This window comes from Sarcophilus harrisii, chromosome 4, assembly GCF_902635505.1.
Source record: "Sarcophilus harrisii chromosome 4, mSarHar1.11, whole genome shotgun sequence".
In the NCBI taxonomy this organism is placed as follows: domain Eukaryota; kingdom Metazoa; phylum Chordata; class Mammalia; order Dasyuromorphia; family Dasyuridae; genus Sarcophilus; species Sarcophilus harrisii.
Window position 1 is genome coordinate 396,690,091 of NC_045429.1, and position 12,523 is coordinate 396,702,613.

Here is a 12,523-nt window from a genome sequence, read left to right on the forward strand (position 1 = left end):
TTTAAATGCTTTTTTTTTTCAGCATAAACTCAAGGGTAAATGACTAGAAGTTGCATATGTAGAAGTATAGTTCACGGATGATGTCTTTTGTTTTGGTCAGTCCAGACAGCTATAATGCTATGTCCAATTCTGGGCACTGTGTTTTAAGAAAGAAATTGATAAGATGAAGTATATCAAGAAAAAGGTAACTAGAATGGTGACAGATCTGAAAAATCTTGTCATATGGAAACAATTGAGGAAACTGGAGATCCTTATCCGAAGCAAAAGTCTTGGAGGAGACATTAGAGCTGTCTTCAGATAGTGAAGGACTGTCATTTGGAAGAGGAAATAAACGTAGCTCTTGGAGGTGGAAATAATAACAGTGGCTAGAAGTTAATAGGGATGTAGCTTTTTGATTCAATATAAGAAAGAATTTAAAAAAGCATTTATTAAATGCTCACTTTTATTCAAATCACTGTCCTAAGTCTGGGGTTTCAGATAGAAAGGTGAGATATCAATCTAAATATGCTATATTCTACATATTGAGTTCTCAGTTACTGGAAATATTCAGGCACATAAACTACTTGTTACTGGTGTTTTGCACGGGGGATTTAGACCTTTTTTTTTTTTTTTTTTTTTTTTAACTTGATTATTAGTAGTATTCAGGGAGTGAGTTTCAAATATATGACTAGAAAGGAAGGTTAAGTTAAAATGGGGAAGCGGCTATTGGTCAGCTCTGAAGATTTTGGGTCACCAGAGGATTAGAAGACAATCTGCTTCCTAAGAACAAGAAAGAAATGAGAATGACAGACAACTTTGGCAAAATGAGGCTCTTGGCCATAGTGTTGAAAAAGATAAGTCAATGATAAAGTAGGTTTCAGTTTGTAAAAATGGATTATACTCAGAGCTTGAATTTGTACACAGATTAATTATCTCTGAGGTTTCCAGTTTAATATTCTGTAAAAGGAGCAAACTCTCAATTCCTTTCTCTGCCTCTGAAGTAAGAACATTCTTTACCTTTGGTTCCCTGAGTCTAGTATCTAGGATGAATATGTCTAGTTATGGGCCTTTTAAAGTCTGTGGTTCCTGAAGCTTAAAATCTTTTATGATTCTGAATGCTCTCTGGTAGCAAAGATAGCTAGAGATTGAGTTTGTCATACTTGGTTCAGCTGTGTAGTTCTATGCCAACAATGTAAGTCAAACTCATTGAAAAGATCTTCCCCAGTAGTAGTGTCCTTTGCCTTAAAGAGTTATTGAAGTATATTATACTTTTCTCTCCTTCCTTTGACCCTTTCTGTGTACATGCACAATCTTGGGGAGGCTTCCCTCTCTCCCCCCCCCAATTGTCTTGCCTCTTCATAGCTAACTAGCTTTTTAATACTGTTTTCTCACTCAGAATCTGCTGTTTGGTTCTGTCATCTTACCTTTGAAATAATTGCCCCCACTACAGGTTGTTTCTGGTCTTTTAATTTGTCTCTTCGGCATTGCTTCCTCTATAATTACTGGTTTTGATCTGGAAAAGGCCTTTTAGAACAACTCCAATCAACCAGTCTATCAGCAAGAATTTATTAAGCACTTAATTATGTGCCCAGACATTGTGTTGTAATGGGGAAAACATTGTCCAACAAAACATTATAATGGAGGGAACAGTATATGATTAACTATTTACATATAGGACATATACAGAAAAATATTTTAAATTTTGGTCTAATAGTATAATTTCGGTCAGACTGCTTTTCATTTTCTCAAATAGCGATTACTTCTACAGTAATTGTGTAGTGTTTTGGTTTCTGAATATTTGCTACTCTGTTTCTATATGTTGTGTATCCAGTTTTTTCCACTGATCTCTTTTTTTAATTGGTACTAAATAATTTTGAATGATTATTACTTTATAATAGAGTTGGAAATCTGATACTGTTGGAATCCTTTCTACTTTTTGTCATTATATTTTAGATTTTTGACTTTTATATGAACTCTGTTATTTTTTTCCTAGGTGTATAAAATATTATTTAGTGTGTGGTACAGTAATGAATAAGTAAAAATTTAGGGAATATAACTTATAACATTGATTCAATCTCTTCATGAATGAGTAAATGATTCCATCTCTTCATGAGCAGTTAATTTTTTTTTTTTTTTTTAACAAATATTTAGGGATTGACTTTATTTGTGCACCAAGAATATTATATAGTTTGATCCAAATAATTGCTGGGTTTATTTTGTTAGATACACTCCCAAATATTTTTAGCTTTTTTAGTTACATATGGAGTAAATGGAAGATAATTATAAGAATAATGGAACAGGTTGCTAGCAATGGAAGACATGAAAAAACTTTTCTGCCTATTTTCCTATTATGCTACTTCCCTCTTCCTTACTTCCTCCTGCCTCTCTTTACTAGACCACTGTGTTCCCTTTATTAAGAGTGTCGAAAAGTTGTCACATGGTAATGATTTCTGAGTTGCAAATAATGTCAGTTGGTTTCTACTCATTGGTCGTGAGGTGAAAAATTTAATTATTAATTTTTGTTAAACTACCTAGTTTTTTTCATGATTTCTATATTTTAGAATTAGCATTAATTCAGTAATTCTTGTCATTACCTAATCATTCTTAAAGAAGAAAAATTACTGATTTTCTTATTTGGAGGATAAAATGTGCAGCTAATGGAGCTACTTTGCATCTGTAATTTAAAGGCATATCATTCTGATTTCTAAAGAATAATACATATTTGAATGCACATATATGTATATATAAACATATATATGTTATATGAATTCTAAATGATTTTGATGTCAGCTGTCATATTTTCAAACTAACTGAAAGAAACAGTTGGAGGGTTGATAGGAACTTTTACAATGTGAGCTCTCCAAAAATGGAAAGGGCAACTTTAAGATGGTATTGAATTCTTCCATACTAGAGATTCTCAAATGGAAACTGGATGACCACTTGTCAGCAATATCATTGAAAGGATTCTTAAAAAGGAAAAAAAAAAATTAGGAATAAATTATTCCAGTGATCCATTCTGTCTTTGAAATGATGTCATTCTGTGAAGCAAAGGTAATCAAAAATGATAGGTTATTTTAGAATTATATATGTTTGGTTTTAGATTGTACTTTTGTGGTTTATTTGAGAAACAGCTGTAGAGGTTGTCTTAATTATTTAAAAACAATATAGTATTGTGCCATGAGTAAAGATGAAGTTTTTAATATAATGAAAATTATTGAAATAACAGTAATTTCCAAGAGGAAATACAATAGTGTAACATTTATTTTTGTATTATGTTCCTTTCGCCGTAGTGGAAAGGATTTGTATTTAGAGTCAGGGGATTTAGGTTTGTGTCCCAGTTCTGGCACTTAAATGAATGTATGGCCCTGGGCATATCACTTTACTCTTCTGGACTTCAGTTTCCTTATCTATAAAATGAATGCATTGACTACAAAGGACCTTTCAATATAGCTCTAACTCTTTGAGTCTGTGATCTTTTTTTGAAATCATAATGTCAATGAAAAAAAGAGCATAGCTTAAAATTTTTTATATCCTAGGACCAAGCACAGTGATTTCTACATAGACATTTTAATAAATGATAGCTTTGTGAATTCTGAAAAGGCAGAATAAAATAAAATAATAAAAGGAGAAGAGATAAGGATACATTATGTTGTATGAAGTATGTCATACCAGAATGCCCGCCATGTGCAAAGAGTTATTGTTTGAGATTGGCTTTGAAGAATTGTTAGTAGTATAAGAGGCTGAAATTAGGATTGGTGAGTAAATTGAAATTGGGAGGGCATGGAGTAGGTGATATTTTCAGGCACAGAGAATGCCTGGGTAAATAAATGTGGTAAGGGAAGCATATAAAACACATTTGTTCTTAATTTTTCAGGAGTGTTAACATTTTTGAAGAGGAACACCAATTCAAAATGAACAACTGAATGAAAAATACTGTGCTAGTTACATGTATTGATGCTCTCGGTTTTAAGGTGTCATTTTTTTTTTTTTAATTTTAAAAAAATTATCTCAAATAATCTAATTTATAGCAAACTTGTTTGGAGAAGCCTGCATTTTCTCCTCTTACAGTTTCATTGAGTTGCATGGGCAATAGCATCTTAAATATCATTAGCTTAAGTTCATTGGAATGTAGCTTAAATAATTATTGTTTTAATCATGATACGCATTTCCAAATATTTCTGGAACAGATTCTCAATGAAAAGCAGTGCTATGAAAAGTGACCATCCTCTATTGTGTGATATCTGCTTGAGGAATGGGAGTGGGAATTGACAAACCTAAAATGAAATCTAAGACATTATATAAAATTAGGTATGATGCTAATCATTTTATCAAATCTTTTTTTTTTTTTGAGGTACTAGGTATGCAGAAATTAGCATCTATTTTACATTTCATCATTGCATTTTAGAATATTTTGGAAAAAAATTTTTTTTCTCTTCTTCAAAACATTAGGGCATCTTTTCACCCTTAATATGTGTTTTCTTTTCAGTCTTAATTTTAAGTTATCTTTGGTTTCTTTTGTTTCTGAGATTTTCTTCTTCTTCTGGCCTTTACCCAGTGATCTATCTTTTGTAACAAAAAGTAAAAAAAAATAAAGCAGTACTTCAAAATTAATGAACATGTCATCCAAGTTTGTTAGTATATCCCATGCTTCCTGCAAAAGTGGGGAAACTCATAGACTATAATAATAGGTCAGTTCTCAACTCTTGTCAGAGGACAAGTTTGGGTCATTATAATTACACAGCTTTAAGGGTGGGTTTTTTCCCCCTCATTCTGTTTGCATTGTGATAGTCATTACTTATTGTTCTGCTATCAGTTCTTGGTATTTACTTATTTCAAAACAGCTCAAATAATCACTTTTTACATGCAGCCTTTCCTAATCTTTTCAATTTTGTGCCCTCTCTTAAACTATCTTTTATTTTACTCTGAGTGTGTGTGTGTGTGTACATGTACATACATATTTGTATTTTTCCTCTTTATATTTGGAAAGAATGCCAACTCTTGCCAAATATAAAATATGTTGCATTTTTTATTGGACTTAATATATTTTTACCATGTTTAACATATATTGGAGTATTTGCTATCTAGGGGAGGGGGAAAATTGGAACACAGGGTTTTGCAAGGGTTAATGTTGAAAAATTATCTATGCATATCTTTTGAAAATTAAAAAAAGTAAAATAGAATATGTTGTATTAAAAAGAAATTTCTTTATAAAAGGAGAAACAAATAGGTATTTTTGGTTTTTGACATTGAACAAATAGCCTACGTTGATGCAGTGTATGCATATACTCATGGCATGCTGATTTAAGAGAGCATCTAAGCCTTAGAGTGAAAGACTTGAGTTCAAGCTTGCAGCTTTGCCTCTGACACATAATGGTTATGTGATCCAAGACAAGTGACTAAAACTCTCATTACCTCAGACAGTTCTCTGAGACGCTAAATTGAATAGTTGATCTGACTGGTAGAAGAAATTGTACATTGAAAGTTTCATCCACACATGAAATCACAGATTACTTTAAAGAAAATACTCACTATATGAAAACCTGAGACAACTTATGCAGGCTTTATGTCTTTGGTCTCTTTTCTTATTTTGCTACTTTGCATCCTTTCTGATATATTTCTCATCATCCTTCCCTCTTTCTTGTTTGATTGTTTCAGTCAAGTCTGACTCTTGATTCCATTTGGGGTTTTCTTGACAAAGCTACTGGAGTGCTTTGCCATTTCCTTTCCCATATCATTTCACAGATGAGAAATTGAGTCAAGTGTCACACAGGCAGTAAATGTCCAAGTCTGTATTTGAACTCATTTTTTCTGACTCTAGGCTTGGCATTTTATCCACTTTGCCACTTAGTTGCCCACTATTTCATACTGCTGTATTAAAGGTACATAATGTATATATTCATTCAATTTGGAGAGTCATATTGAGTTTTTTGTAAAAGTTAGATTGCCCTCCATGACATGGCACATAAGTTGCCATCTTTTAATGGTAATTTTTTTTAAAACACTTGTTATAAGCTCTGTGGTATGAGATGACCAAATTTCCTAATAAAAAATCACTTTTGGTGTTGCCTGATATATGATAAAATCATCTTTGTTAACACTGTTCTTTGTTCTGAGAGGAAATCTCTATGTGTCATCTTTATTTTAAATGTAATTTTCTTCTTTTTTTCTTAGTTGTGAGAATGTTTAGTATGATTTTATTCTGTTCCTTGAGGATGGTGACCACTTAGTATTATTGGACAAGAATCTCATTGTGTATGAACAGCCAGGTTAAAGTTTATGGATGATATTAAAACCTTTATAATTTTTAGTGTTCTGTTCCTATTTTCACCACTGTCATTGAAGAAGCAAAAAGGGGGTCAAGACAGGACTAAGAAACGATCACTCTTTTTTGTTTCATGTGTTACCACAACAAAGCACTTCATCATCAAGTCACTAGCCATTTGTATAACCTTCTTATGTATAGATTGGGTGGTCCTCTTTTTGCCAGGTTCATAGACTTGAGGATAGCAGCTGAATGTAAGTGGTCAGGCTTTCTTTTGCAAGCATTGTATCCAATGAACCTCATCTATGACACAGTTAGTTCTCATCTATGACACAACACAGTTAGTTGATTGAAGGAAAGAAAGAGTATTTAAGATACCACTATGCTTGTTTATTGATTATGAAAAACCATTTGGTTGGATAGAATAAAATGTCTATGGAAGTGTTCTCTTCCAATAAATTGGCTCTCCTCCATATGTAAAAATCATTTAAGTGTTCTTGAAAGATAAAACATAGATAACCTGTGTGTGTTTGTGTTTGTGTGTGTGTGTGTGTGTGTGTGTGTGCACGCGTGTGTGAGATTCATTATATTTAAGTTTAAATCAGCCTTTTTAACTACTTTATGTCTCATTACTAATTTAGCTGCAATTTACCTTTTATATAGTCTATTCTTTAACCTAGCAAAACTTACTAGTCTATTCCAAGAAAATGGAATTACATCTTAAGGATATAAATATTTATATAATTCTATTATATAGTACTACTTGTTGGTTATTGCTCAAGGATCTCACATTGGAGTACCAACAATTTAAAAACTACAGTTTGTAGCACCTTCTGATGTCAGATTTTTCCATAACCCTCCTGTGACACAAGACCATTTTGTCTTGCCATTTTTTTCTTTATAAAGGCCAAAGAATTTATTACCTTTCGGGCACCCAGCCTATAAATGAACCTTTTTTTCTCTACCTAACTGACCTAGTCTTTGCTCATTAGAGGCAATCTCTTATCAGAACAACATTGAAAGCCATTTCAGCATGACGAGCCGTGAAGAATCAGTGGATTAGGATTTTTTAAGATCTTTACATAAATAACTTTGAATCATTTTCTTTTCAAAATACTCATTATTATGAATGAAAAAAAAATTTATAATGTAACAATGATAATTCATATTTATAGAAAGTCTTTAAAGTTTGCAAATTTGGCATTTTGCATACAGTATTTCATTTGGGCCTCCCAATAGTTTGATGAAGTAGGTGTTATAGATATTTTTAAATCTATTTTACACATGACGTGTAATGCCACAGAAACTGAGCTAAGATAGAGATTAGAGAGTATTTAATAATTTATTAAATGGGAGAGATTTACTGGGACCAAATGGATCCATGGTTTGAAAGTCCCAGGGCTGAATGAGACTATTGTCTCCAAGAATCCAGCCAACAATGGGAATTCTCAATTACCTATATACACCTGGCTCAGACTCAGGGGGTAGATTGAGGCAGGAGTGGAGTCTGGGTGCTGAGAGCTGGAACCCGATTCTGACAGGGTGGGATAAGCCTTCGCAGATAAGATGACATAATAGGGGGCGGCACCCTGGACATGGGGAGAGGCCTTGATAAGACCTGTATCTGACATTCTGGTAGCTTGGGATGGGGAGAGGCATTCTGATATTCTAAAACATAAGATCTTTTATCCTTATCAAATATTCTAATAAAGAGGAAGGGGAGGTTTTGCAGGATGAGAAGCAGGGAAACTGAGTCAGGACTGGGTCAGGATAATTAGAGAAACTGAGAACTGTGGCATAACAGAAGAAACTAAGGGTTAGAAAGTTTGACACATATACAGTTAAGTAATAGTTAAAGGGGGGAATTTGGATTTAGGTTCTCTATTCCCAATCCATCCAAGTTCCTGCTAGGTAAAACAGGTAAAAGCCTTTAGAATGTTTATTCCTACTGTCTTTTCAGTGATAAAATATGCATTTTATTTTAATTATTTTATTGACTTACTTGATTTTTATATGACTTTTAAAATATTAAAATGCATTTTCTAATATGAATTTCTAGTACTAGTTACCTACTTGAGTTTTCTGAAAACTTTGAGTGAAATATTGGCGTTTTTGTGGGAAAGATTTTGCAGGGTCCAAATATCCCATGCTTTCAGTGGAAAATCTTGTTCTTCTGTTTGCAAGAACTATAGGAGCTCCTCCCTAAAGCCTTTGGATCATGAGCTGAAAATACTTTTTAAGTTTTTTAAGCAGATCTTATATATAAATGTTTGCATGGGGAAAAATAAAAGGTTGGCATGAGAACAAAAAGAGAAATAAGACCAAAACAACTTTGATAACTTTGTAGAGAGACATGAAGAAAAGGTGAAAGGCAAAAGGCATTTCCAGTAACTTTACAGACTAGAGAGAGATGAAGAGAAGGATTGGAATTTAAAAAAAAAAAAAGTTACCAATTCTGTGCTGAGATTGAAGTAAGTCCCAATGAAAATCTTGTTTGTAAGAGTTTTAATTAACATCTTAAATGTAAAGATGATTTATATCAAAATCTGTCTCTCTTTTTTTTTCCCCATTATAGAGAGGATCTGACGAACTTCTTTCAGGCAGTGTACTCAGTAGCCCAAACTCTAATATGAGCAGCATGGTAGTTACTGGTAAGTGATAAACTATTACTCACTTTTTTGGTTGTTTGTTTTTTAGTGGGATCTGAAATTCATACTATTCAAGAACTATTTATCAGTATAATTTGTTCTAAAATTTACAGCATTTTAGCCAAATTGCATTTGAATGTGTGTCATGAAAATAAACTATTGAATGTAGTAGTCATTGAGAAGTAGTTCTTAAAATATGTGACCATAATGCTAAGAAAGACTTCAAGACCCAGCTGAGATTTCATCTTTTAACTTAACTATATAGTTTCACTTCCATGTTCTCTTCTTTACTTTCAGAACCACCATGTTTCACCTATACTTTTCTAATAGCTTAATTGGCCCACCTGCTTGAGTTCGTCCTTCTCTGTTTAATCTCTTATACATAGTGAAATAGTCTTTCTAAAGCACAGTTATCACCATTTCCACTCTCCTGCTTAAATAATTTTACTGATAGGCATTGCCAAAAGGACAAAATGTAAACTTTAATAGACATTTTAGGTCCTCCACACACTGCTCTCCCCTCTGTCCCCCACCCCACCCAGTCTTACTGAATATTGCTTCTTCACAAACTGCATTCTGCCTGAACTAGACTACTAGGTGATTCTATAACCTAGAACCATTGGCCATAATAATATTTTCTTCCCTGAAATGATTCCTTAATTTTCATGTCAGAGACTAAGAACACTTATTTTCCTTCATATCTTATTAGTTCAGGGTTTATGTCCTCTATGTAATTTTACTTGGTCCTTTCTATTCATGTTTTTTGCCTTTTCAATTTTCCTTGTTCTTTATTAATTTGTGTATTTTTTATGTGTCACCAAAATAACATAATCTTCTTAATAATTCACTGAACTTTTTTTTTGTACCTTTGTGTTTTCACTGCCTAGCCCTTAACATAATTTGGAATAAGTTGAAACTTCAGTCTGTACTCATCTTTCCTTTATCTAATGAAGAACATTTATCTCTACTATACCAGTAATAAGCGTTTGGAATATACTGACTTGTATTCTTTAATTTCTTGTTTTGATGTAATCAGATTATCATCTTCCTGGGTACAGTGACTATGCATGCCTCTAGCTAGTCCTGTTTTTATTGGTGTGGGGGAACATGTGACATTTGGATTTCACCACTGTGGTGTAAGAACTCTGGCTCTTTCTTCTGTTGATGAAGATTAGCAATGCATCAGTAGTCTATGGGTTTTTCCCCCTAAAGCATTGTCTTATGGTTTGAGAGATTAAATAACTTTCCCAGGACTATGTGTTAAAAGTTGGGCAAGAACTCAGGTCCTCCTGTTTCTGAGATCACTCTATTCATCACTTTCTGATTAGGTTCATAGAAAGCTTTTAATAAATACCTTTTGAAAGCTTCATCAGTTCTTCAGATATTTAATCCTGTCTATGAATTGAGTTTTTATTTGGTCAGCAACCTCTTTTTTTTTTTTTTTTTTTTTAATAAAGAAAGAGGGAATATAAATGGCAGAAATGATGATATATGTTAGAGCTCAGTTAACATTTATCAAAAGTATGTGCAAAGCACTCTGAAGGGTAGTGGTACAAAGTCAAAAAATGAGACTGTTAGGAAGTTTATATTTAACTGAGGGATTCAAAATGTACATAAAGTTTTAGCAACTAGAGATATTTGTGGTGGCCAACAGGCCACTATAAGAAATAGAATCTGAAGCCAAGTCTTAAAAGTTATTTGGATTTTTGAGAAACAAGTGAGGAAAAAAAAAAGATTCCAGTTATAAGGGAAAATTTATGCAAAGTTATGGAACTGGGAAATGGAATATCATGAATGATAAGCCCCAAGTAGTCCACTTTGGCTGCATGGAAAGAATACACTAGAGATTAATATGAAATAAGCCTGGAAAGTTAGGTCAAATGTGAAAGACTTTAAAGACTAAATACAGAGAAATTTACATTTTGTTTGGAAACATTAAGTTGTCTTAAAATTTCTTGAAAAAGAGTGATGTGTTAAACTGTGCTATAGAAAAATATATTTTATAGCTGATTGGAGCAGGGAATAAAGTGGTATTGGATTTGACTTGACTTGTGACATCACTAACAAAAGAAATATAGAATATCCTAGACAGAACTTTGAAACATACCCACAAATGGGACTAAGTATAGATATTGACCTAGTGTGTGATATTGAGATTAACATATCAGACACATAGGAAGAAAATACAATCATGTCATGAAAATCCAAGTATAATCTCCAGAAGGTGATAGTGACTAGCAATTCTGGAAGCTATAGTGAGGTCAAGAAGGATAAAAATCCCCAAAAGATGTTTGGGATTTAGTCAGTCAGCATTTATTGCGCACCTAATATATGCCAGGTACTTTGCCAAGCATTGAAAATATAAATAAGAAAAAACAAAAACAAAAAAACAGTCCCTGCCTTCATTAGTATGTAAAGGTTTAAAAAAAATGCATTTAAGAAGCTTATCTAAGTTGGGAAGACAACACACAAAAGGTACCCAAGCATTCTATATTTGATCATGAAGGTAATAAAGAACCCTTGGAGTTTGAGTGGTGCTCGGGGATGGTGACACAATCAGATCTATGTTTCCTCATCCTGAAAAAAACTCGCATTAGCCTCTACTGTTCTCTTTAAGCTATCATCAGATATTTCTTCTTTTTATGGTCAAACTCCTAGAAAAATTTATCTACATCTGTTACCTTCACCTTTTCTCACTAATTAAATCTTTACAATCTGGTTTGAGACTTTGTTACTCAACTGAAACTGCTCTTTCTAAAACTAGCAGTGATCTCCTAATGGTCTATGCTCAATCCTCATTCTTCTTAAACTGCAGCATTGATAGTGTTGACTACCTTCTTGTGGATACTCTCTCTTTTGGATTATCATGACATTGTTGATCTTAATGCTTCTTGTACCTTTCTCTCTCTCTCTTTTTTTTTTTTTCCAAGTAGTTCATATTCTACCTGTTTCATATTCCATAGTATTCTCTTAACTATCTTGGCCCCATCTTGGATCCTATTTCATTTTCTCCTTACATTTTCTCAGGTCATGACCTCATTAACTCCTACAAGTTTAATTAATAGCCCTTTATAGATTATTAAAAGTTTGCTTAATTATTATCTCCATGTAGATTATTAACAGTTTTGTATATTCAAATGAAGCCTGCTTTAAGTTCCCACAGTATTTATCCAAGGGAATAAATAGTCTTTATGGAAAAGGCATATATCCATCCTTGCTACCACTAACACCAGTTACTGACAATCTCCCCACTCAAAGGACTCAAAGGACTTTGTCACAGGACAAAGGACTCAAACCTGTTATTAGAATGTAACTCCTTAAAAAAAGGAACTGTCTTGCTTATTTGTACACAGTAACCTCTTAATACTTTTTACTCCTGAACTAATTGTGCATCTCCATTGCCTATTTGACATAAAAAATTGGATATCTTAGACATCTCAAACTCAACATGAATGAAGTTGAACTTGCTCTTTTTCCTCTAGATTAGCCCCTTTTCCTAACTTCCCTATTTTTGAGGAGGGCACTACCATTCTTACAGTTGTCCACAAAAGCAATTTTGTTGTTAGTTAACCTTCACTCCCCACTCTCCTTCACCATACATGATTTCGCTGACTTATCAAATCTTAACTTTTCT

General features: G+C 33.1%; 1 protein-coding gene across 4 annotated transcripts in view; it reads left to right on the top strand.

Moving 5' to 3' along the window:
* The window catches only part of PTBP2 (polypyrimidine tract binding protein 2), a 108,993-nt gene that overhangs the window by 36,797 nt on the left and 59,673 nt on the right, over positions 1-12,523 (top strand). For all 4 annotated transcript variants that reach the window (XM_031967119.1, XM_031967120.1, XM_031967121.1 and 1 more), the window contains exon 3: positions 8,817-8,892. In XM_031967119.1, coding sequence (XP_031822979.1) covers positions 8,817-8,892 — 76 coding nt within the window. The remainder of the gene's footprint in view (positions 1-8,816; positions 8,893-12,523) is intronic.